General features: G+C 42.6%; 1 protein-coding gene across 2 annotated transcripts in view; it reads left to right on the top strand.

Annotated features, from left to right (window-relative positions):
• The window catches only part of SORCS2 (sortilin related VPS10 domain containing receptor 2), a 220,225-nt gene that overhangs the window by 104,119 nt on the left and 88,674 nt on the right, over window positions 1-27,432 (top strand). For both annotated transcript variants that reach the window (XM_084850779.1, XM_084850780.1), the window contains exons 4-6: window positions 15,247-15,411; window positions 15,945-16,018; window positions 22,345-22,409. In XM_084850779.1, the coding sequence (XP_084706905.1) occupies window positions 15,247-15,411; window positions 15,945-16,018; window positions 22,345-22,409 (304 nt within the window). The remainder of the gene's footprint in view (window positions 1-15,246; window positions 15,412-15,944; window positions 16,019-22,344; window positions 22,410-27,432) is intronic.

Raw genomic sequence — 27,432 nt, 5'->3', positions numbered from 1 at the left:
CAAGGGGTGGATGAGAAAAAACTGGCTTAATTCCCCCAGCAAGCTCAGGAACAGATCCTCCTGACTCTGCAACTACTCATCAACCTCAAGCAGTGGTGTGTAAGCAGCCCCTCAGATTCTAATGCTCTGGAGTTATGCACTCCAACCCACAACCACTTGCAGTGTAGACGTTCAGCCTGCTCCAGCAGATACTGGCCAGTATTGCCCTGAGAGTGTCCACCCCAGTCCTGCAACAACTTACCCCATGCTATGACCTGGTTTCCTGGCCCCTGCAGATACTCACTGTTATTGATTGAAAGACTGTGCCATATCCTGGAGCTACTTACTATCGTTACCAAAAGGAGATCCTGATCCTGCAGCTACTGATTTGACTGATCCTGTGCTGTAACAGGAATTCATAAAGTCCATAATTTGTGCAATTTTGTGTTCTGCATAGTTATTTGGGGATGGGAAAAGGACAGAGTGACCTGTTCCCCTTGGCAGAGGGGGCACACGTAGTGACAAATGCCTCATGTGAGAAAGAAAAGCCACATGATGCACAGGCATGAAACCCCCAAAATCTCTGCCCAGTTTGTCCCAAGAGAAAATTCTTCCCCAGTCTCAAAACCATTAAAAGCTGGAGAGGATGCAAAATACTTTTATGTAATTTAAAATTATTGGGTTCAACTCCAGGCAGTCCCTAATCCCCCACCCCAGAGACATTTGTGAAATAAGCAAGCCCCTCTTATGCAGAGAGGGGAAAAAATCATCTTAAACTGAGGCAGATGAGGAGGAGAATTTCTGTAGTTATATGCTGTTTTATTGTAAAATGTGAACTAGATAAATTAGACTCTAGATAGATCTAATTCTAAATTAGAAAGAAATGGAAATCAATTACTATAGTTCAAGACTTCTTTAAAACTAAAAACAGTCCAATAATAAGTGACTCATTAGAACATTTTCCCAATAGGAAGGCCTTAACTTTTTTCATGAAGCCTAACTAGGTGTCTGTGGGCACCAGTGAGGCAACACTTGGACAAACCCTACACTGAGCCCTTGTGACACCTCTTTCACCAAAAGGGGTGAGGAGAGCCTCCCCTACAGATCAGAACTGCTGAAGTGCTTAAATCAAGGGTCTGTTTCCACCAGCGATTTACTCCGAACTGGCTCTGTGTGGTGGTCGTTAGGGATACATGATGTGGTGACCATCCAGCAGCCACCTCAGAGATTAACAGGGAAAAACTGGATTTCTTAAATTCCAATTCTTTTCCTTAAGTCGAGTTCTCCCTGGTATAGTTGCTGTGTGCCCCAACCTCTGCATTGACTTCGGGTATGCTAGCGCTGCCCAGGGGTGTGCCTTTCACCGTGACCCCAGTCAAGGGGTGTTTCCTGTCCCTGAACAAACCAGTTAATGTCAACTCAGAAGTAATTCCCATTGTGGTCAATGAGGCTCCTCCCTGGAATAGAGATCCTGCGGTTAAAATGGGGTCTGGTTTCTGTCTTTGTGTTTACTGCTCTCTTTCCCACAACAAACCCATTAATGTCTCCTCAGAAGTAACTCCCACTGTGCTGAATGAGGCTTGCCCTCTGAATGTCCACATCAGTACTTAAAAAGATTCCCCTCAATTGAAATGGCACAGTTTAAAGCCCAATTCCCTAAGTGCAATTAAGCACAATCTCAAGGCTCCGATTCTCTGTTGTTTGTTTTATTGCCTTAGGAAGTTACTAATTCACAGCTTTGTTACAGAGATCCTGCACAGTATCGGTTTGGTTAGAAAGGGGGCTGTTTTCCCATCCCTGTATTCTCTCCTTGGCCTTTCCAAACACAAGTGTATGGGTGTCCACTCAGAAGTAACACCCATTGTGTTCAATGAGGCTTGTCTCACAAATGCTAACAAGGGGAAGTAACTACTTTGCACCTTCCTTACGGAACCTGGAGTGGGGGGAAGCCTCTCCTATTGGTTGAGCAGCCCCTGCTACTCAGATGACGTTCACGTGAACCTCCCCCCCAACCTGGAAGTAAGTTATGTGAAGCCACTTAGAATGGTGCGACATACACCCTCATGGATCCCTGTCCGGACCGAAAGTGGCTCCTGAAAAAATGCAGGTGAGCCGCTCTTCCCTTCTTCTTCTCTTGTTGTGGAAACAGGGCCTAGGGCCCAGGAGAGATGCTCCCTGAAGTGAGCTGGGCTCAGGACATTTAGAGATTTAATGGTTCAAAGTAACATATTTACAGTGAACGCTTACCTCTGTGGCTGTTAATTGAGCCCAGAACTAGGAGCATGTGCAGATCCACAGTTTCATGGCCACAAGATTCACACATGCTCCCTTGCCCCATGTTAGGCAGAGGCTTCAAAGGATGTGGGGTTTTGGAGGCAACCCATTGAAGCTTATTGTGGGAACTCTCCTTTCCCAAGAAGGCACAGTTGTGTAGAGAGTAGGAGGAGATAAGCCTGATGGGAGGTGTATTGAATTTAAGTCAGACTGATAGAGCTAGCAGTGAGAAAAACTCTTCAGCTAGGTGAGCGTTTGGATGCCTGGGATCAACTGGACTAAAGGACCAGGGCTGCCTCCTTTAGACCAAAAAATCGTAGGGGAGGGGAAATGGGGTGGAGTGATCTCCCAGAGGTACTCATAGGAGCTTGACTTTGCCCTGAGCAGTTTCAGTTTTCCGTGTGGTGCCACACCCACCCTGGTCAAACCATTGAGATGGACTTCAGCTCAGAATAAAAGAATCTGTTCTGGTACAAATGTTGTCCAGAACGGCTATTACAATCACTGCATTTTGTATTACGATACATATAAACATGTGGATATGGTTTTAGACCGTAATTAACACAACACAAAAAATTAGTTTTTCATGTGAGTAAAATTGAATCATTAATTAAAATATTTCTAGCCTGTCTTTCCTTCCTTAGTGGGGTCTTCAGGGTAGCTGACAATCATAAAAAACAACATAAAAAAATAATGTTATAGCAGCAGCAATCTGCCAACAGTAAGAAGCAGAGGAAACCAAACTGCAGTAACTTCTTTCAGAGAGTGCTGTGAGAAAATACCTGTCTAAATAACAGTGGATGCTTCCAGGAGAGGCTTTTATTCTGTAATTGCCATGCCACATTTACAGAATTTTATAGTGAGTCCAGGCGCTGTTAGCTTCCACTTCTAACCCTCCCATGTTTTCCCTCTGCTTCTTCTGTCCCTTTTCTTACCAGAAAAACATCTTTTAAGGAAGACAAGATGGAATAGCAGCACAGTGCCTTTTGACTGGAAGTGCTAGGAGCCCTCCATCTAGAAGCATGCAGTGTCTCAACCTCTCAGGGGTACCACATGTCCCCAGGTTTAGGTCATTAAAGCTTAAAAGTAGCACTTTGAATTGGGCCCAGCAGCCATTAGGAGCAATGAAGATGATTCCATGTAGGTTGGATCTGATAGGCTTTTGCCAGCATGGCAACTGCTATACTTTACACCCAGACATTTTTCAAAGACAGCCCCACACACAGCATTACAGCATTAGCAATAGGGTGGTGCTTATAAATCACCAAAAAAGGGGGAACTGTGTCACCACAAAACAGGACACGGAATTACTTAAAATTTTCATATGTTAATTTTTATGTTTAGATGCAGATTTAGACATCACTAAAATTTAAATAAAATACAAGACATCTCACCATAGTGGAGCAGATGGTGACCTATGTGCCTGCTACGCAATCTGCTGTCAAGGTACTGATGCTTGATGAGCAACTCCAAGGCCCCTGTTGCTCTCCCTTCTTATAGTTTCTTATCTTTAAACCAGACTTGGACTGGACAGCCCTTCAAACAGAAGACTGTCCTCTTTAAAGTGGGATACATGACCATCACAATTACCAATTAGGTAGAGTTAAAACTTTCCAAGACCCTAATAAGCAGTACAATATATAAGAAATCAACCTTTTAGTTCTAAATACTTTCTGAGGGCAAATTAAATCTCTCTTTTGCATGTTTTGAGATGTAAAAATTCATATGAATTCAACATAACTTTTCAGCATTTTTTTTAAAATTGAGCTTATGTTATCCCTCTTTGTTTTATCCTAGATAAATAATCTTCCTGCTTTTCACCAAACATAGGGTTTTTTTTTTCTTGCATCATGTTGTATGAAAGGGAAGCTACTGAATCTGACAATGTAACCTGCATCCTTCCTCTTACCTTTTGAAATTTTACATTCTTTTCAATGATTGCTCCTTCCTATGAGCAAATGTAAGAACCACTTGTGTGAGTCTTCATGACTAGATGTGGCTCTCTGAGGCCTTGGGCACTTCCATTGCTCGTAGTTTTGTAGACCAGCCATGACCTTCCTATCCAGTTGTCATCTTATTCTATTTGCAGAAATGATGTTGGATGTCACTGTGACACCTGTACGCTATTGCTTTGAGGCTGCCGTAAGCCTTGCTAATTACAGTCATGACTTTGTGCTTGATCCAGCCAAAGTTAAGCCCTTTCACATCCCATTGAAGTCAAATAAAAAGATAAGCACGTGCATAACTCACTACCATTTAAACTCATGAGCTTGATTGTGATGTATTTTTTTGCAACAAATAAAATTAAGAAGCAGCTGACCAAAACTATCTGAAGTTTAGTGAAGAAGAGCAAACACCATAAATCTTACAATTACGCAATCAGCATGGAAATAACTTTTATAAAATTCAAGGCTGCACAGATGGAAACTACTGAGGTGTCAGATGTGAGCACATTACTTGCTCTCCCCTATACAACTATTCAGGCACAAAACCAAATATTTAGCCTTGCCTGGACAGTTCAGTGGGTTTTGCCTGGGTAGCTTTGTTCTAAGCAGCAATATGGTACTACATGGCAAGATTGAATTCTTTCTCTGTTTTGTAAAAGGCTTTTTATACTTTAACATTTAGTAAGGGAGCTGTGCAGTGGGTTGTTTATGCAGCTTCCACTTGACAGGCCAAAACATGTGATGGGTGGTGGTGGTAATCTAATAGTGGGGTCTAGGTAATGAGTAATGGCTACAGAATATAGGTAGCACTATAGTATTGGGGTCACGAAGAGTCGGACACGACTGAACGACTGAACAACAACAACAACAACATAGTATTGACCAAAAAATAATTTTTAAATAATATTTTGTTGTCTTCTGAAAGCACCCATTATCCCAGTGATTTCTAAAACCTCTAATTTTGTTGTGCAAATGCAGCAATGCCTACTAAATATTAATCTAGAAAATGTCTAGGATACAGTATAGGGGGAAAATTGCAGTTGTGTTTGAATGGCAAAACACAATTTGTTTTGAGTTAATTGCCCAGTGCCAGCATACACATGCCCTGCTCAGTCTGTGGCCATGGCAGAGAAAGCCAATATAGAATGACTGAGAGCCATGGCAGCCATGGGTTCAAGCCATCTGAGAGATGTCTGTTGGATTCAGATTGATCTGTGGCTTTTAATAGAAAGTGAACCATCAGAGTTCATTTTAAGGTTTAGTGTGTTGTGTTGCTTATAGTTAACATGCCTGAAACATTTTTGTGCATATATTTTATTCAGTGGTAGAGGGAATTGTCTTAATGGAAAAATAAAAGATTAAGTGGATGGAATGTAATGGAAAGATAAAGTCTTGACTAACTTTCACAACAGTGTCTCAGGCTTAGGGATGTTAGAGAAATCTGCTGTGGATTCAAATGAGGTTGGATTCTTTGGAATCTAGCCTCCACTGCGGAGCGGCCCCACTTACCTCCTCTCCTGGAGGATTCCACATGGGACAGCATGGCTGCTTGTTGCACCGGGAGCTGTTTGCCTCAGCGCCCATCACCATTTAAAAAAAAAAGGTGATCGGCAGGATGTCGTCATATACTTAAATGCAAAATACAGCTGTGAATCTTGCGTATAAGTCTACATAGATTCACGGCTCTATTTTGTGTATAAGTCTATGGGGACATCCTGCCGATCCCCTTTTTTAAAAAAAATGGTGATCGGCATGGAGGTGAAGGGCTCCGGCTGATTCAGGTAAGCAGCGGCCCTCAGCTCTGCGGAATCCTCGCAAAGCAGAGCTACTCCATGAGGATTCGGGGGGGGGGGGAACGGATCGCCTCCCCCCCCCCATGGATTCCCCACCGGAACAGACGGTGGGGAATCCGTACATCCCTACTCAGGCTGCCCTAGAAGGAGGGTGTGTCTGTTGTCTGTTACAGCATAATGTGTTGTTCTTCAGTGGCACAGAAATTGCTGGAATACTTTGAAGGTTGAATCTTAAGGTTTTAAGAACTCATAGCTAGAGTCTTCTAATGTCCCATTCTCGGGAGAAAATAATGAAAAGTGATCCAGCTTGGTACCAAAAAATATTTAAATTATTAAGTTGCTTTCTCAAAATGATGGTGATGATGTCATATCTTTACTGTGAAGACAATACTAGCATTTCAGATTACTTTGGGCTCAACCCAGCCAAAGTTAAGTATCTTTAAGCCCCATTGATTTCAATGGGAAATTTGTGGCTGCTTTGGCAAAGGCTGAATGTGGGCATAGTTCTACCCCTCCATTGAAGTTGATGAGAAAAAACCTTGCATGAATGTCATGGTCTATGTGTGCATTGGAACGTCTGCATCGAGTATAAAGAACCCTTGAAAAGTAGTTTTTCTTAATTGCTTTATTTATTTATTTATTCATTCATTCATTCATTCATTCATTCATGTCCTGCCTGGATGGTTCACAGTAATTTCATGAATATCTGTTTCTCTCCCCAAAGGGATCACAATCTATATGCTACATTTTGGGAAGGAGTGGTGGGTGCAAAATAATGCAAAATAATAATTCCTTCTACTCTTAACATTTTCTTGTCCCTGTTACTTCCTTTCTTCTAAAATACAGCTCTCACAATGAATACTTTGTTCCCATTCCATTCATACACACACCCCAAATTCTTAGATCAGAAAGGAAAGGCACAGCTAAAAGGAAAACAAACAAACAAACAAACAAACAACGCCTCCCACGTTTTTAGAAAAAAAGGGAACTGTATGTCTGGTCCTTAAATCGCATGCTGTGATGAAGACTGCAGTGCTGACAGTTTGGCTTGCATGGGTCTTCTGCCCTCATGGCAGTTGATTCAAAAAGGTCATTGTGAGAGGAGGAGGGGCTGGTGAAGCAGCAGTAGGTGGAGATGGTGATAGTGACGGTGACAGTTTGCTTCACTTGCTTCCATCCCTTGCTTCCATCCCTCTCCTACTCGTAGAACAGCTGGTTTCATATTCTTGCTGTACAGCCCATGCTCACTAATGACATCAGAAACAAATAACACTTCCAGTCATGTTGGTATGCAGAAATACTATTTATGTGGTGGGACCATATCTGAAGGATGTTATCCAAGAGCGTACACAGAATGAATGTTCACACAATTAGAAGTTTACAATAGCCAAACAATGGGATGATGGAAATTCTCTTGCATTATGTTTCACAAATAAGCTTATCAGCCAGCACTTTCTTACAAGGACAGTCACAAAACCCCTGAAATAGCTGCAGTTGCACAATGTATCTGTCATCTAGTAATTAAAAGTTACAACAAAATACATTAGGAATGTGAAATTACATAATAATTGTATGGGTACAGGCTAAAAACATACAGAGGGAAATTTAATGCTGCCATCTTTAGGTAATCTCTTGAACAGCGTACTTTAACTAAAAGTAAATTTACCCGAATTGACTTTTTTAAGAGTTACAGAGTGAAATGATGTCATGTGAACAATTTAAGGGCCAGTTCATCCTATCAAATTCCACCATGTAATTGTGTAGAGGTAAAAAAGCCCAGTGTGAAGTGGCTTTACATATTGGAAGTCAGCGGTCACCTTGTGATCACAGCTCCTGGGAAGAGCATAGCTGAGATACACTGCAGGTTCCCTGCATGTGCAGGCTGCTTCACTCTGCTCTTTCTCCATGCAGGTGTAACCCATGTGCACAATTGTGCAAAGGAATTTGAATGCTAAACTGGCCCTTAATGACTGCAAAGCAGCATGTAAGTTTAACCAGTCCCAGTCTTCCCTCTGTTTTTAAAGGACCTTAAAGACCATAAAGAACCTTCGCTGTGCATAAGCTAGAACTCTGTAAGGGATACTGCTGCAGTTGTCACAGTTTAATCATTTTGGTTGAATAAACTAAGTATAACCATTCTTAAAAGAAACAATAGTTTGCCATTGTACATTTCTTATCACAGATAATTTCTTCTCACAGGTAACCAGGTAATTTCTTTTAAGCTTGTTGTCTTGTGCGTATGTTGTGTTGTGCTGAACAGATGTGAACAAAGAATCCCTGAACAGGATGCACTTAATTCCCCTGCACGTCTGCGTATGGCCCGTGTGCATTTCTTTTGGTTTACATCGGCATTTCATTGGAAACAGTTGAAAAACATCAAAACATTTATCTGGCTTTACCTCCAGATTGACAATGGCTTTCTCCTGCTGCTCTAAAAAACCAACAGTGATTGTTCTTTCCAAGAACAGTGGTTCACATATGAGATTAGTTAGGAGCTGCTTCCTTGCCACTAGGCAATTTGGAGGCATCCATTGTGGGTATTCAGCAGTGTATTGAAAGAAGTTAATGAACCTATCTGACTGGCCTGATTTTCTTGTTGTTACCGCAGGATGGATAGCAGAAAAATGCTTCTTTTTCATGTTGTGGCCCTATGTTGCAGTGCTTAGCTTTTATAACACAGAGCCCAAACAGACTTGATGTTGAATGTGTGGATGCATTTAATGTGTCTGATTTTCCCTGCACAGTAACAGCTGCTGGGGCCCACCAGGAGGATCAAGACCTCAGCACACAAGGGGGGGGGGATTAACCCTTCCTCCCAACCCCCAACAATTCATTTCATTGCCCTCAGCTCCATGGAATACCAGGGAGCCGATACAGCTTTATGATTCAATCAGGGACATTTGGGAGTAATTGTATCTGTGGCCCAAGTCATTCCAAGCAGAGGCCAAGGTCTTGGCAGGACCAACAGCTTAAACTGCAGGAAATTTTCCCAGAGACATCAGAAAACCATCCGGATCCATCAGCCTCCAGGAGCCAACCTTTGAAATTGGTCACCAACCCCTGTGGAGGCTGGAGGGAATCTGGAGATCAAACTTGATCAGATAATGAACTGACCCTGACAACAAAGTCATCATTGACTCTCCCATCTGCAGATCCCCACCCTCACCCCCAGTACGTTAGTTTACCCTTAATGAGAACGATAGGGTTTCCAAGCATCGTCTGACTAGTTTGTTAATCATGTTTTGATCTGCCGTTTAATCATCCATGCTGTGATAACCTAACTCTTCTGAAACCTCATCTGTGGATGCGGAAGGATGAAGTATGGATTTTTGTTAGAAGTAGTTAAGGACTAGGTGCTTTACAAATGCAGATTCTAGGAAACTCTCAAGACTGCAATGAAAGAGCCATAGATCCACACATCTGTGAATATCAATAGAGGAGATGAAGTGGAAGTTAGAGAGGTTGTCAGCAGTCTGGGCATGAAATTCACTGCCAGACTTGCTTTGCATAGATGCCCCTCCCTTAGGGTGGCTCCCTCCTACATTGGCTTCCACGAGTGGCCAACTTGGCGGAGTGTTTGAGCCCTGCCCCTAACGTTTCCTGCTTCGCTCCGCGACAGACCCTAGCATCCCTCAAGTCACCTCCCTCACCCTCCTCCTCCTCTGAAACCTGAGTTTTCATGGTGGAGGAATGGGGGAGCCATTCAGGCTGAGCCATCTGTGTGTCAAGATCATGGGAAGAAAGTCTCGCCGTATCTGGTCTCACTAGGGAGGGTGCCTCCCTCTGTTCTTGCTGTTCCCATTCTGATTCAGAATCTGAGCAGCCAGATGTCTCCACATGCTCAGATTCATTCCTGACAAGGGCATGCATCAACAGTATAATTCCAAAGACTATCTGGAGTGGATAGTCATATGGATTGCATCCACCATGCCATGATTAGGGCCTTCAGCAATCTATAGTTGATGAAATTCAGTATGTTGATGTCTCCAGGGCACTCCAGGGCACAGGGCATTTTAAGGTTGAAGATGTGGACAAGCTCAAGCAAGTTCTTTGCTCAAGCCTTACACTTTGAGGCTTATTACATTTAGTAGGGAGGAGCTACCCCTTCATGGATCACTGCCTTGTTGTGGCGAAGGGGCTTGCATAACTCAGTGTAGCCATAAGCTATGCTGTGCAGGGCCACCCAAGACGGACAGGTCATGGTGGAGAGTTCTGACAAAATGTGGTCCACTGGAGAAGGAAATGGCAACCCACTCCAGTATTCTTGTCAAGAAAACCCCATGGAACATATGACAAGGCTAAAATATATGATGCCGGAAGATGAGCCCCTCAGGTCGGAAAGTGTCCAATATACTACTGGGGAAGAGCAGAGGGAATTTCCAAGTAGCGCCAGAAAGAGTGAAGCGGCTGGGCCAAAGCCGAAAGGACACTCAGCTGTGGATGTGTCTAGTGGTGAAAAGAAAGTCCGATGCTGTAAAGAACAATATTGTTTAGGAATGTGGAATGTAAGATCAATGAATCAAGGTAAGCTGGAGGTGGTCAAACATGAGATGGCAAGATTGAACATCGACAACTTGGGAATCAGCGAACTAAAATAGACAAGCATGGGCGAATTTAATTCAGGTGACCATTATATCTACTACTGTGGGCAAGAATCCCTTAGAAGAAATGGAGTAGCACTCATAGTCAATAAAAGGGTGGGAAAAGCAGTACTGGGGTACAATCTCAAAAACGACAGAATGATCTCAGTACGAATCCAAGGCAAACCATTCAACATCATAGTAATTCAAGTCTATGCCGCAACCACTGAGGCCGAAGAAGCTGAGGTTGATCGGTTCTATGAAGACCTACAACACCTTCTAGAACTAACATCAAAAAAAGATGTCCTCTTCATCATAGGGGATTGGAATGCTAAAGTAGGAAGTGAAGAAATCACGGGGATAACAGGCAAGCATGGCCTTGGTGTACAAAATGAAGCAGGACAAAGGCTAATAGAGTTTTGCCAAGAGAACACACTGATCATAGCAAACATTCTTTTCCAACAGCACAAGAGGCGACTCTACACATGGACATCACCAGATGGTCAATATCGAAATCCGATTGATTATGTACTTTGCAGCCAAAGATGGAGAAGCTCTATACAGTCAGTAAACACAAGACCTGGAGCTGACTGTGGCTCAGATCATGAGCTTCTTGTTGCAAAATTTCGGCTTAAATTGAAGAACGTGGGGAAAACCACTAAACCGTTCAGGTATGACCTAAATCATATCCCTTATGAATATACAGTGGAGGTGAGGAATAGATTTCAGGGATTAGACCTGATAGACAGAGTGCCTAAGGAACTATGGACGGAGGTCCGTAACATTGTTCAGGAGGCAGCAACTCAATCCATCCCAAAGAAAAAGAAATGCAAGAAAGCCAAGTGGCTGTCTGATGAGGCTTTACAAGTAGCTGAGGAAAGAAGGGAAGCGAAAAGCAAGGGAGAAAGGGGAAGATATATCCAACTGAATGCAGAGTTCCAGAGAATAGCAAGGAGAGACAAGAAGGCCTTCTTAAATGAACAATGCAAAGAAATCGAGGAAAACAACAGAATGGGAAAGACTAGAGATCTTTTCAAGAAAATTGGAGATCTCAAGGGAACATTTTGTGCAAAGACAAGCATGATAAAGGACAAAGAAGGCAGGAACCTAACAGAAACAGATGAGATTAAGAAGAGGTGGCAAGAATACACAGAAGAACTATACAGGAAAGATCTGAATGTCCCTGATAGCCATGAGAGTGCGGTCACTGAACTTGAGCCGGACATCCTAGAGAGTGAAGTCAAGTGGGCCTTAGGAAGCATTAGTAACAACAAAGCTAGCGGAGATGACAGTATTCCAGCTGAGCTATTTAAGATCCTAAAAGATGATGCTGTTAAAGTGCTGCACTCAATATGCCAACAAATTTGGAACACTCCACAGTGGCCACAAGACTGGAAAAGGTCAGTTTACATTCCAATTCCAAAGAAGGGCAATGCCAAAGAGTGTTCAAATTACCGCACAATTGCGCTCATTTCACATGCCAGCAAGGTTATGCTCAAAATCCTACAAGCTAGGCTTCAGCAGTATGTGAACCGAGAACTACCGGAAGTACAAGCGGGGTTTCGAAGAGGCAGAGGAACTAGAGATCAAATCGCCAACATTCGCTGGATCATGGAGAAAGCAAGAGAATTCCAGAAAAACATCTATTTCTGCTTCATTGACTACACTAAAGCCTTGGATTGTGTGGATCACAACAAACTGTGGCAAATTCTTAAAGAGATGGGAGTACCAGACCACCTTACCTGTCTCCCGAGAAACCTGTACAAGGGTGAAGAAGCAACAGTAAGAACCGGACATGGAACAACCAATTGGTTCAAAATTGGGAAAGGAGTACGACAAGGCTGTATATTGTCGCCCTGCTTATTTAATTTATATGCAGAGTACATCTTGAAAAACGCCGGGTTGGATGAATCACAGGTTGGAATTAAGATTGCTGGGAGAATTATCAACAACCTCAGATACGCAGAAGATACCACCCTAATGGCAGAAAGCGAAGAGGATCTAAAGAGCCTCTTGTTGAAGGTGAAAGAGGAGAGTGCAAAAGCTGGTTTGAAACTCAACATTAAAAAAACTAAGATCATGGCATCTGGCCCCATCACTTCCTGGCATATAGAAGGGGAAGAAATGGAAGCAGTGACAGATTTTACTTTCTTGGGCTGCAAGATCACCGCAGACAGTGACTGTAGCCATGAAATTAAAAGACGCTTGCTCCTTGGGAGGAAAGCTATGGCAAACCTAGACAGCATAGTAAGAAGCAGAGACATCACCTTGCCGACAAAGGTCCGCATAATCAAAGCTATGGTTTTCCCAGTAGTAACATATGGCTGTGAGAGCTGGACTATAAGGAAGGCTGAGCGCCGAAGAATTGATGCTTTCGAACTGTGGTGCTGGAGAAGACTCTTACAAGTCCCCTGGACTGCAAGGAGGTCAAATCAGTCAATCCTAAAGGAAATCAACCCTGAGTGCTCATTGGAAGGACAGATACTGAAGCTGAAGCTCCAATATTTTGGCCACCTAATGCGAAGAGAAAAGTCCCTGGAAAAGACCCTGATGCTGGGAAAGATTGAAGGCAAAAGGAGAAGGGGATGGCAGAGGATGAGATGGCTAGATAGCATCACCGATGCAATGAATATGAACTTGAGCAGGCTCCGGGAGAGAGCGCAGGACAGGAAGGCCTAGTGTGCTATGGTCCATGGGGTCACGAAGAGTCGGACACGACCTAACGACTGAACAACAACAACAACAGGGAGGAGGTAACCAGCTGGGGCCAGAAGGTTATAAATTCCTTGTTAATAGATGCAATGGTCCCAGTCTCCTTAAAGGAGGCAGTAGTGTCACCACTTCTGGAAAAAAAAAAAAAAACATTGTTGGACCTAGAAGCAGTGGGGGCTGGTGGCTCTGATTTCAGTGCGGCTGTGAATCCATTCTGGGTTTCAGTCAGAACCAGTCAGAACTCTAAAGGAGCTATGCAGGATGCTGAAGCCTATCCCCCAAATAGGTTCAGCACCTTGAATAGCTCCTTTAGAGTTCTGGATTGTTCTGACTGAAACCCAGAAATTGATTCACAGCCCTGCTGAAGTTGGAGTCACCAGCCTCCACTGCCTAGAAGATCTCAGTATTTATAGACTGGTTAACATCTCCTTTTTAGAGAAACAGTGCTCAAGGGCATGGTGGCTAATCAGATCCAGACACTCTTATCTGAGATTTTCTAGATCAGTTTCAATTGGTTTTAGGCCTGCTTTTGGCAGTGAAACTGTGTCAGATGCTCTGTGGGCTGACATGCCAGGGGAGAGGAAGAGAGTGCAACTTTTTTGATTCTCCTGGACCTCTTGATGGCTTTCAATACTATCAGCCATGTTATCCTTCTGGAGAGGTTGTCTAAGTTGTGAGTGGATGGCATGGCTTTGCAGTGGTTCTGCTTATATTTGGATTACTGTTTCCAGAAGGTGGTACTGGGGGTTTTCTGCTGCCTGTTTCTGCTGCTATGTTGTATTTTAAAGTAGTTTTTAACTCTGTGATATTTTTAAATCTTCGTGTTGTTGATGCTTGTTATATTTTAATCTCTCCTGTTTTTAATTGATTGATTTATTACGCTGCTTTTGGATGAATATGGATTTTGGATTTTATTTGTGTTTTATTGTATGTTGCCCTGAGAGCTATTTGCTATAGGGCAACAAACAAACAAACAAACAAATAAATGGCCCGCAGCCTGCCATGAGAGAGTGAGAACCATAACAGGCACTGCAATTTTGCCCCATCAGAGCATGCATGGGACAATTTTTCTTATAGAATTCTACTAGTCTGTTTCTGCAAAGTTTGCATTGCAAAGTTTGCAGTGAATTATGATCTGGACAAAAGGTCTATTTCTGGCCAATGGTAATACCCTCTGGTAGAAGTTTGCCATGTACATACATGTTGACATTTTTAAGATGGTGAGCCCGTAGCAAAGGAACTGTCATTTTAGAAGTTATTGCGTAGAGCTCAGTAACGAAAGTATTTGTGTGATTATCTAGGATTCTGCCTTGCTGACATAAGTGGTTGTATTAGGTGGATTGATTGTTGATAGATATACAGTCCCTCCAGCATTATATTATACACCTGCCTATCTTGCTTCCACCTCTCAAGAGTCCTGTGCTGGATGTGAAACAATCACTGAGAGAGCGTAAGGATAATTCTACAGAATAGTTTTGGGCTGTAATCCCACTTGCTAGGGAGTAAGCCTCAGTGAACACAATGGAACATGCATGTGCTTGGAGCATGCATATGATTGTGGTATAAGGGCCACTTCCTCTCCCCACTGGGGAACTGCAGTTCTGTGAAGAAGGAGACCTGGGGATTGCTAACGAAGACTTCCCTGCATCTTCACCGAGCTACAGTCCTCAGTTTCTTTTAGGGGAAGCCATATCCATGGAAGTGGTATAAAAACAATAAGTCGTAGCCATAGATTTTATGACCTAAATTGATTGTTACAATGGTTGATGCGTAACCTCTTTCAGTCTCTGGACCAGTACACAAAGTTGGAGTTTGGAGTAAATTGATCGGAGGTGTTGCTTGATACAGCTCAAAGCATGTGTGTTGATCAGCACCAATGCATCTTTGCCTGTTAAAGATATAAAGAAGAAATCTGCAAATAGTACAAGAGCTTGGCTGATCTGTTGTTCTTTCATTTTATAGGTAATTCTTGTGAGTTCTTCCCACAATGACCTGGACCAGAGTCTTTTCATTAGCACAGATGAAGGAGCTACTTTTCAAAAGCAGCCCATTAATTTCTTTGTGGAAACGCTGATTTTTAATCCGAAGCACGAGGATAAGGTGCTTGCCTACACTAAGGAGGGACAGGTAAAAAAAAAAAATGAAGAGGTGTCACGTGGCCTTGCTTTTGATGTTTCTGGAATATCACATTGAAATGTGTTCTAGCCAGTTTAGAGGAACAGTATTTAGCAATGGAAAATATAACCTTCATCTTGAAGCCATTCAGTACATGCACACCTCCATTGTTGGTTCCTTACAGCTGACTATGTGAACTGATTCCATTGAAAAGCATTATGTCTGAGGTGATATCAAGCTGATATGGCAGTAGCAACAGTTCTTTTGCACATGCAAGCCATCACTTGACACTCCACCAAGTGATGGATGCGCATGTGTGAGCTAGTCTGTGTGCTATGAATATAAATGTTGCTTCCTTCTTTGTCATATTTTGTTGAAATAGAAATGAATCGATTCTAAGGGCCTGGAACCAATAATTTGGTCTGTTGGTCCTGTTGGTTCTCTGCCCCTGATTGCCCCCCAATATTTATCTATGATTATTATACTTTTCAAGGGGGATCTAATAAGAACTGTACTAACGCTGCCTTGTTTTTGTTTATTTTAAGCTCTATGCTTCTCTTGACTTGGGAATCAAATGGACTCTCATGCAGGATCATGTGTCAAAAGACCATATTTTTTGGTAAGAGACATATTGTTGCTCTCCAGGAATATATGAAAGGCAAGATTAATAGAGAAAAATGATATTGATCAATCTTTGAGGGTTCTCTGACTGAGTAGCACAGCACAGTTTGATAGCACTAATATATATGTGGTCTATAGCACCTTCTCAAATATTCATAACAGATGAGAAACTCTAAAAGTGGGCTTTCTTAGATAGGGATTAAGCAATTTTCACTAAGTCATAAGCTCATTTTATTTGTCTGAAGGATTGTCTGCTATGGCCTTCAGTAAGTTACTGAGTCTCTCTGCCTCAGTGTTCCCTAGCTGTAAAAACAGGACTAACTTTTAGGGGGGCATGGTTTGAGGACTTAAGAATTCTCTGCCATGGACTCACTGGCTGCCGTTTTGCAAATCGTTGATATCTGAGGCTCTGTGTCCCACTACTGTAAAATTGCAAAAGTATCCTGTAAGCACCTTGTAAAAGGTATCTTAGATGCACAGTTTGTTTTGCTATTGGCCCTATCTCCTGACCCACCAATTAGCACCTTGGCCCACCTTCTGACCTGACCAAGGACCAAGTACTTTTCAAATGAAAAGTTGGCAACCCTATTTTATATAGCCAGTTTGGGTAACTTATTTTCTGTTGTGGAGGTTTAGTTCCCAAATATTATTTAAAAGGTTAAAATATCTCTTGTGATTTAATCCTATATAGTTTTCCAGGAATTCTCTCAGTGCCATGATTAGGACCAGCCAGTTAATGAGACAAATAGAAATGAGGGACATATATGCTGAGTGGGAAGCTCAGGAACTAGGTACTCATCTTCCTTACAGGTATAATGTGTCCCTCTGCTTTTCCATTCTTTCTAACAAAAAGTACTCTGTAACTCAAAAGCTAATATATTACCATACCAGCAGACATTAATCCAATAACAGGTGAGTTTTTACTAACTTCCTATCCCTTTGGTGCAGAACTCCATAGAATTCTATAGAGCAACCCCCACCCCACCATCTTCCCTTAGCTCAGAAGAACAGAAGACTTGCTTTGCGGGATCTGGCCAGCTAGATGTGTCTGGAAGCTCACAAGGAGGGTGTGATGTGATAGCCATTCCCTGTTTTGTCGTAAGAACTAGAACATGGAGACCCAGTGTGGTGTAGTGGTTGGAGTATCAGATTGGTACCATGGAGGCATGGTTTCAAATCCCCACTCAGCCATGGAGTTCACTGGGTGATCTTGAGCCAGTCACCCTCTCTTAATCTAACCTACCTCACAGGGTTCTTGTGAGGATAAGAGGCTGCTCTGAGCTCTTTGGAAGAAGGGCAGGATAAAGATGGAATGAAAGAAATAATGAATTTAGCTAAATTGCTGTTTTTCACATTTTTTTCCTAATACGTTTTGTTAAAGCCATCTGATTTTGTGTGGTAGCAAAGTTTATAGATGACAGCAAATTATTCAGGATGGTGAACTCTGTGAAGAGCTCTGAAATGATCCCTCCATTTATGATGAGGCAACAGAATGACAAATGAGATTCAATGTGAATGCACAATGATACACATTGAGAAATCCTAGTTTCTCATATTAACTGATAATCACTGGCCCTGGTTATCCAGGAAAAAGATCCTGGGGTCATGTAGATATTTAAAGCATTTCTGTACTGACTTTTCATACCAATTGTTCAAGGTGGTTAATAACATTATAGTGAAATATCACGTATAGTGTTATATATGAAGCTTTGCCCCAGTTCTACAGCTTGCTTAATGCTGATCATGAGGGAAAACTTGGAACTGCATTAGTGAAATATACAAATGATTTGTTCCTGTTTTTATCCTTTTCTTAAACTTCTCTTTCCCCTTTTTATTATTATTATTATTAATAATAATAATAATATCATTAATATCATTATGGGATTGTCATTATTACTATTCCTTGTTGGCTAAACCTTTAATGTTTATTAATACACAGTAACTGAATGGTAATTTATGGCCAATGGAAATGGATTGTTTGCTTCTATTTCTGTGCTATAAGACTGTTTGGATATTTGGTTTGTTCTTACTGAAGTGTAATAAAATGCTGTTTTTTCTTTTTTCTGTTTTTCTCTTCCTTCTTTTGCTATCCTCCCTTTTTTCTTTTTTTTAGAATACTGTAATGTTGGAAACTGAAGATTCTGATTATATTATTGGTAGTGTTTATTTCATTTATAAAAATAAATAAAAATAGATTCAAAAAGAAAAAAGAAACTGCATTAGCGAGACGATCCATGAAGTTGTATAACTGACTTTGTTCATAGGCAAAGTATCCACTGTCATTTGTAAAACTTCAGATATCAAGTTTCTTAAAAAGAAACAAATACAAATATTTCTGTAGAGCACTTTTGCAAGCTATAAAGATAACTGAAGACCTTCCTAAATAGAAAAGCCTTGCAGATCTCAGGTAAAAGTTACGATGGATCTTTTGCTGGTTTGTTAGTTTGGTTTGTAGAATGTTATGACTGGGTAGATGTATATGCTACACAGTTGAGCCATCTGTGATTTCTGTAGAGATGGTGCGGTATCTATCTCTAACACATGAAACTAATCAAACACTGCTGCAATTTTACATCAAGTTCAAGTTCCTGCTTCTTCAAGTACCTAGTAAAAGAGATTTCACCCTCATCCATTGGTTCTTTGGCAGCACATGAACTTTGATACAGACAAGGAACTCCTGTATTTCCCCATTTGTCCCTCATTCATTGCAACAAAAGGTGCACCATGCAGCTGTAGATCTGCCTTGCATTGGAGTGAATGGAGAAATTTGCTCAGCTAACACTAAGCAACACTAAATACTAAATGTTTATTTCTAGGTAATTTCTTGATTCCAAAATGTGTTAGTACAGATTCTTATTTTCACGTGATGGCTACTTATTAAATTTTGTGTGACAAAAAACAACAAAACTATTATTCAGATAAGAAGGACTGAAACATTACATTAAAGAAAATTGGGTATGGGAAATATAGAAGGATCAGAGAACAGTATCAATATAAACCATGGAACACTGGACAAGAATATCATAAGCAAGTCGGTTTGGTATTTTTTTAAACCATAAATTAAATATACTCAAGTTATTTTCTGTCTCTTGAAGTAACTCAAAGTGCCAGAAAACATTAGCCTTTCATGCTGATTAGAGCAGACTGTTTATTCAGTACATTTTAAAAAAATCCCCAATAGAAACAGTATGTAGCAACAACATGTTTTGAACTAGTTGTTTCATTGTGGTTACAAGTAATGTTGTTTTGTCTGGATGATTAAGCAAGCATTTTCTCATGAACCAACACTGTGAATTACAGATATTGACTCCATTAATGTGTTGGGTAAATTTAACATGAGTAGATTTCCCAACTATAAAACGGGAGGACAAATAGGAGAAAATTTGCTAGGGTTTTCTGTGATGCAGGTGACGGCTTTGGGTTGTGCTTTTAAAGATTCCCTTTCTGAGATTTCCCTTGATAAGAGACATAAAAGTGAATGTTTTGGGGAGCCCAATTGGAAAAAGGCTAATTACAGAGATGACAGATTAAATTTGGTTACAAGCCTGGTCCTTGTTTCATTGATGTAAAATGAGCATGAAAGAATTGAATTAGCAAAGTGCTAGGAATCAGTGTTGTCTGGAAGCAGTGAAAACTCAACCAAAGTGTCTTAGGGTTGTCTGAGCATAGTACAGCCTCCCTAATTAACATAATTTTATGTGGTGTCCAGATGTTGTCAACATCTTCTATTTGTAACCCTTCTGTGTTTTCTTACCGCTTCTTCTGACTTTTTTCTTACCAGAAAAAAATCTGTTAAGGAGAAAAAAATGGAATAGCTGCAGAATGCCATTTGATGTCCTCTATGTTGAAGCACCCAGTGTCTAAGGAAGTAATACTGAATATTAGACTTGTACATTCAAGATCTTGCTTTCTCCCAAACCTCAGCTTTAAGAGGGGAGAATTGTATCAGGACTGGTCCTCCTGTGAGGCGGAGTGAATCCCCCACCTCAGGCAGCGGAGCAGAAGGAGTGGTGAATTGCATACTTCCCCCCTCCCCCACCAGGAGAACCCCGCAGGTGCTCTAGATGGGCAGGTGCTGCCGGGCAGGCGAGTGCCCAGGCAGGTGGGTGTTCCTGGAGGCACAACAGTGGGAGAACAAGTAGTAGGGCTCTCCAGAACAGCCTTCTAGCTCACCCTGAGGATCGTCTCAGGGTGACCCAGGGGGTGGGAGAGCTGTGGTGGCCATGGTGGCTTTTCAGAGAGCCAGCCAGGCCCAAATGATGCAGACAAACTGGAGAGGGTTCAGAGGAGGGCAACGAAGGTGATCAGGAGACTGGAAACAACGCCCTATGAGGAGAGACTGAAAGAACTGGGCCTGTTTAGCCTTGACTTGAGAAGAGAAGACTGAGGGGAGATAGGATAGCGCTGTTCAAGTACTTGAAAAGTTGTCACAGAGAGGAAGGCCAGGGTCTCTTCTCGATCATCCCAGAGTGCAGGACACAGAATAATGGGCTTCAGTTACAGGAAGCCAGATTCCGGCTGAACATCAGGAAAAACTTCCTGACTGTTAGAGCAATACGACAATGGAAGCAATTCCCTAGGGAGGTGGTGGGCTCTCCCACACTGGAGGCATTCAAGACGAGGCTGGACAGCCATCTGTCAGGGATGCTCTGACTTGGATTCCTGCACTGAGCAGGGGGTTGGACTCAATGGTCTTATAGGCCCCTTCCAACCCTACTATTCTATGATTCTATGAAATGCCTGGTTTTGAAGAGTTCTTCCTTAGATCCAAGCATTGAAAGAGGGAGATCAGCTGTATCACAGTACAAGTGATCTTCTGGGACACCCCCATTCCCACAGTGCCTGGCTCTGAGGAAGGACCCCCTCAGAGACTGGCATTTGGGCTTGGCTGGCTCTTTGAAGATCTGAGCCAGCCACTTTGTCCAGCTGATATGGCTCCAGAGAGCAGCAGCAGTGGTTGTGATAACATAGAAATAGGTGGGAGACATGGTGTGGGGGAGGTGAGAGAGGCAGAGGGGGGCACTGGGAGGTAGGAGAGACACAGCACATGGCAGAGGGGGGAGATAGGAAACACAGTGGATTGGGGCAGGGAGACTTGGTGGAGGCATGCATGTGCTGTCCCACCTAAGGCAGTGGGAGAGCTTGTATCAGCCCTGGGTTGTATTAATTTGAAATGCTAATAATTTTATATATTTATAAAATTAATTAAATATCTTTCCAGTAATGGTGCCCACAACAGTGTACAAAATTCTTACTATTACTATAAAGAAAACTAAAAACCAACAGCATAAAAGCATCCAACTACAAATAAATATATTCAATTCATGTTTAAAAACATTTGGAGAACAGAAATACTTTAACTTTGCATTCACACGGAATAATGCTGCTGCTTGGCACTCTTCTGTAGGAACGCTCTTCCTAACTGCACTGCCCTGAGAGCACCCACAGATCTCGCCTGACAAAGAGAGCAGAAACTCCCAGATGATCCTCCCTACGTGCATTTCAGGGTATAGTGCTAAGCATCACCACCTTGAATTGAACTTGGTAGCACTTGCACTTCTTTTGTGTTAGAAATAATTCTACATTGTATCCATAGACACGTTATACTGAGAAAGATCGGGTCCGGCTTCGGACAATCACAGGGGGAAAAGAAGCTGTCATGGCTTCTCCTCCCGCCTCCACGTGTGCGCCTGTCATTTGCAGAATTACTGCACTGCAGCATGGGTTGGGAGGTTGTCCAAACCCAGTGCGCAGTGTGGTGGGGATGGCTTCCTACTCACCCTACATCACACAACTTGCAGTAGGGGTTGTTGGGTGGGTACAAAGCCACCCCCACCATGCTGCGCGCCGGGTTTGGGCAACATGCCAACCCACACTGCAGTGCCGGTTAGAATGCTGAATTTCAGAAACCTAGGTTCAAAACCCTGTTCAGCCATGAAGCTGGCTAAGTGAGCTTGGCCCAGTCACCTTCTCCAGATGTAACTGAACTCACAGGATTGTTGTAAGGTTAAAATAGGATAAACCCACGTGCACTGCCATGAGCTCTTTGAGAAAAGGTGCAGTACAAATGTGATAAGCAAATGAATAATAGCTTTTTGAGGCTGAGGGATTTACTGAAGAGGCATTCCTTCATTTCATTGGTTTTTCCAAATCTATTTCTGTCATGTTTACTTTTTTCTTTTGCTTTTTAGAGACTCCACTTAAAAATCATAAGTCAGGAAAAATAATGTCTGACTTTTTTAAGCAGCGTGACTAATCCATCTGATGACCCACCCAGTGACTGTAGCTTCCCTGTGATAACTTTTGACTTTATTTTGCTCCCAGGGCTATTGACGGAGTTGATCAAGACCCTAATTTTGTTCATATGGAAATCCAGGATCCCAGTGGAGGTAGGCATTGGGATGCTTTGTTTTTGAACACTTTTAGATTAATACAAACCCGAGAAGCTCTCTTTCCCTTTGTCACAAATTTGTTTTATTTACCTGTATTCAGCAAGGTTCTATCTCACCATTTCTATGATGGTTGAGTGTGCTGCCATTGTCAGCTTGAACCTTCCCTGATTGTTATGGCTTTTCACATGAGATAAGTCTAATCCTGGACTGGCAGACATGATTGCTTATATGGCAATTATGTGTACTGATGTTAGTGCATGGGGCAAAGTTCACAGTGTAGGCCTTCCGTGGCCTTTAGTGTATTTTTGTTGTTCACTAAATATAGCAAGTTTAAGGGTTCAGCATATCATTTAAGTTTTTAAAAAGTAAAGCAGTGGTAGAGTCTGCTTAAAGCAGGAAAAAGTCCAGGCTAGCTTCAGATTGGGCTCAGTTTAGGCTCAGGCTTTAGGCCTTAAAGAGCAGTTCAGCAAATAAAGCAAGTTTAAGGGTTCAGCATATCATTAAAGTTTTAAAAAACACACAGGAGAAGGATCCAGATCTTGCAAGCCACCGCCTTCCCAAATTACCTACCCTTTGTTTGCTGTTCCCTCAACCATCCATTGAACAGAGGATCTCCCTCAATAGGTCTCCCATTCACTATTGTTAAGAGTCCTCCTTCCTGAATAGGAGTCACCATTCCCTGGGGGACCAACTGACCTACATTCCCAGCCACTGAAAGCCAGTGCTCATCAGGAGTTCACACACAGCCTCCCTTGCTTTTCAAATGAAGCCCTCCAATCAGATTCACTGCAGCAGCAGTTGCGCCTATCTATATAAGGAGGCACGCTTCCAAGGGAGCCAGCTGTCCGAGTACAAGGAGCCCCAGCGACAAAGCATCAGCAAACAAGCAAGTTAAGTAACTGTGTGAGTTTAGCAACAGGGTGAGGAAGCCGGGGCAGTCGACTCTCTCCTCCCTACTTCGTACTCACAGTAAGTAACTGTAAATAAATAACTATAAATAATTTCCCCACCTTCTCATAGTAAACAACTAAGTTTTCCAGGAAAAACACACACACCCCACAAAACAACAACAACAACAAAAACAGTTATGAAGGTAGAAAGCCAGCAGTGGGGAGGGGGCTATCCAGTGTATTGCACTGAGTGCCACATGTATGACTATCTACCAGCTGGATGGAAGTCGTGGGTGTGTGTTCAGTGTAATGAACTCCCGACTCTCAGGGAACAAGTGTTCCCTTGAGGCCAAGATTGCTGACCTGGAGAAGCTAAGAGAGGCAGAGAGGTTGGTGGATGAAACCTTCAGGGACCCATTAGCTGTGTCCCACTCCCATTTGATCATTAGACACATTGACAGCTGGGTTTGTGATGGGCGTGTAGACTGCATGGTAAATTGCCTGCCTGGTGCAAAGGTTGCAGATATCACATGCCATCTAGATAGCTTAGTAGATAGTGCTGGGGTGGAGTCAGTGGCGGTGGTCCATGTTGGTACCAATAATGTGAGGAAATGTAGTCATGAGGTCCTGGAAGCCAAATTTAGGTTGCTAGGTAGGAGGTTGAAATCGAGGACAACCAAGGTGGCTGTCTCAGAAATGCTACCTGTTCCACATGCAGGGCCAGCTAGAGAGGCAAAGTTGAGGAGTCTCAAAGCATGGATGAGACGGTGGTGCTGGGAGGAGTGGTTCAGATTTGTTAGGCGCTGGGGGACGTTTTGGGACAAGCCGGGCGTGTACAAGAGGGACGGGCTCCACTTGAACCAAAATGGAACCAGACTGCTGGTGTTAAACATAAAAAGGGTGGCAGAACAGCTTTTAAACTAAACCCTGGGGGAAAGCCAACAGGAGATGGGAAGCATCCGGTTCGGGTTAAATCATCCCAAAGGGATGAAGATGAAATTGTTTTTGATTGCCCAAATGTAAAAGGGGAGGAAATAGGCCAGGAATACATGGTAGAACATGATAGCCAATCAAAGGGGCCAACATCCCATAGCAAAGGTTGCACACACCAGAGGCATCTGGGGAGGGATACTGAGTATAGGTGTTTTAGAAGACTCTGAGCCAAAATGGGAGAGTTGGAGTGCTTGATTTTAAAAGAAAACCTGGATACAGTGGGCATTACAGAAACTTGGTGGAGCGGAGAGAACCAGTGGGATACAGTCATTATTGGATATAAACTCCATAGGAAGGACAAGAAAGGGAGTACTGCGGGAGGTTTTGCCCTATACGACAAAGAGGGCATAGTGTTGAGCGGACTAGAACACCTAAAAGGGATAGGCTCTTCTACAGAAGCTCTGTGGGTGACAATACCAGGCTCCAAAACTAATTTAGTGCTAGGAACATGCTATCGTCCCCCAGACCAAATGCTCAGAGTGACCTTGAGATGGAAAACAAAATCAGGGAGGCCTCTAAACAAGGAAGTGTTGTAATAATGGGCGACTTCAATTACCCTCCACATTGATTGGATAAATGCAAGTTCCAGCCACAAGAAAGAGGTTAAATTTCTAGAAGCCCTAAATGATTGTGCCCTAGGACAGTTGGTCATGGAACCGACCAGAGGGGAGGTGACCTTGGATTTAATTCTAAGTGGTGTTGCCCATGGCCTAGTACAAGATGTAAATGTTGTTGAACCAATTGGAAACAGTGATCACAGTGTTATCAGATTTAATATATATTTAAGTGGAAAATTGCCCAGGAAGTCCAGCACAGTCGTATTTGACTTCAAAAGAGGAAGCTTCTCTAAAAGGAGGAAACTGGTGAAAAGGAAGTTAAAAGGGGCAGTCAGGAGGATTAAATCCCTTCAAAATGCTTGGAGATTACTCAAAGCCACAATAATAGAAGCCCTGCTGAAATGTATGCCACAGGTTAGGAAAGGTAGCACCAAGTCCAAGAGGTCGCTGGCATGGTTAACGAGCAGTGTTAAGGGAGCTATTAGAGAAAAGAGAGCTTCCTTCAGAAAATGGAAGCCTTGTCCAAGTAAGGAAAACAAAAGGGAGCACAAGCTTGCACAAAGGCAATGCAAGCAGACAATAAGAGATGCAAAAAAGCATTTTGAAGAGCATATCGCTAACTACATCAAGGCCAACAATAAAGAATTCTTTAATATATCAGAAGTAGGAAACCAGCTAGGGAGGCAGTTGGACCATTGGATGACAATGGAGTTAAAGGAGTACTGAAGGAGGACAAGGAGATTGCAGAGAAGCTGAGTGAATTTTTTCATCCTTCTTCACTGCAGAAGATATAGGACAGATGCCTGTGCCTGAACTGATGTTTTCAGGAAGGGAGACTGAGGCAAATAGTGGTGACAAAAGATGAAGTTCTCAACCTAATTGATAAATTGAAAGCAAATAAATCTCCGGGCCAGGTGGTATCCATCCTAGAGTTCTCAAAGAACTCAAATATGACATTGCTGATCTTCTAACCAAAATGTGCAACATGTCCCTAAGATCAGCCTCTATACCAGAGGACTCAGTGATGGCCAATGTAACACCGGTTTTCAAAAAGGGATCCGGGGGGGATCTGGGAAATTACAGGCTGGTTAGCTTAACATCTGTTCCAGATAAATTGGTTGAAGGCATTATTAAAGATAAAATTAGTAAGCATATAGGACAAGCCCTGCTGAAAAAGAATCAACATGGCTTTCTCAAAGGTAAGTCCTATCTCACTAATCTTTTAGAGTTCTTTGAGAGTGTTAATAAACATGTAGACAGGGGTGATCCAGTAGACATTGTTTACTTGGACTTCCAAAAGGCTTTTGACAGAGTCCTTCACCAAAGACTCCTGAGCAAACTTAGCAGCCATGGAATAAGAGGACAGGTCCTGTTATGGATCAGTAACTGGTTAAAGAACAGAAAGCAGAGAGTAGGAATAAATGCTAAATTCTCCCAGTGGAGGTAATTAAATAGTGGGGTTCCACAGGGATCTGGATTAGGACCAATGCTTTTCAACCTGTTCATAAATGATCTGGAATTAGGAGTGAGCAGTGAAGTGGCCAAGTTTGCTGATGACACCAAATTATTTAGGGTGGTTAAAACAAAAAGGGATTGTGAAGAGCTCCAAAAGGATCTCTCCAAACTGGGAGAATGGGCATCCAAATGGCAAATGCGGTTCAACGTAAGCAAGTGTAAAGTGATGCATGTTGGGGCAAAAAATCCCAACTTCAGGTATAACCTGATGGGATCTGAGCTAGCGGTGACTGACCAGGAAAGAGAACTTGGGTTTGTGGTGGACAGGTCAGTGAAAATGTCAACCCAGTGTGCAGCCACTGTAAAAAAGGCAAACTCCATGTTAGGCATAATTAGAAAAGGGACTGAGAATAAAACTGCCAACATCATACTGCCCCTATACAAATCTATGATGCGACCACACTTGGAATACTGTGTACAGTTCTGGTCACCACGCCTAAAAAAAGCTATTGTTGAGCTGGAAAAGGTGCAGAAAAGGGCAACTAAAATGATCAAGGGGCTGGAGCATCTCCCCAATGAGAGAAGGTTACAACAGCTGGGCTTGTTTAGCTTGGAAAAAACGAGGGTAAGGGGAGACATGATAGAGGCCTACAAAATTATGCATGGTGTGGAGAAAGTGGATAGGGAGACATTTTTCTCCTCTTCTCAAAATACTAGAATCCGGGGTCATCCTATGAAGCTGATTGGTGGGAGATTCAGGACAGATGAAAGGAAGTACTTGTTCACACAGTGCATAGTTAAACTATGGAATTCGCTACCACAGGAAGTAGTGGTGGCCACTAGTTTGGATGGCTTTAAAAGGGGGTTAGACAAATTCCTGGAGGAAAAGGCTGTCAATGGCTATTAGTCTTGATGGCTATGTGCTACCTCCAGTACCAGAGGCAACATATCTGTGTACACCAGTTGCTGGGGAGCATGGGCGGGGGGTGCTGTTGCACTTGTGTCCTCCTTGTGGGTTCCCAGTCAACAGCTGGTTGGCCATTGTGTGAACAGAATGCTGGAATAGATGGTCACTTGGTCTGATCCAGCATGGCTCTTCTTATGTTCTTATGTTTGTATTGTAAT

The sequence above is a fragment of the Heloderma suspectum genome, chromosome 4 (genome assembly GCF_057233095.1).
Source record: "Heloderma suspectum isolate Gila_16-S chromosome 4, 16-S_ref, whole genome shotgun sequence".
In the NCBI taxonomy this organism is placed as follows: Eukaryota; Metazoa; Chordata; class Lepidosauria; order Squamata; family Helodermatidae; genus Heloderma; species Heloderma suspectum.
Note: the sequence above shows the minus strand (reverse complement) of the source record. Positions and strands in the feature narration are given on the sequence as shown.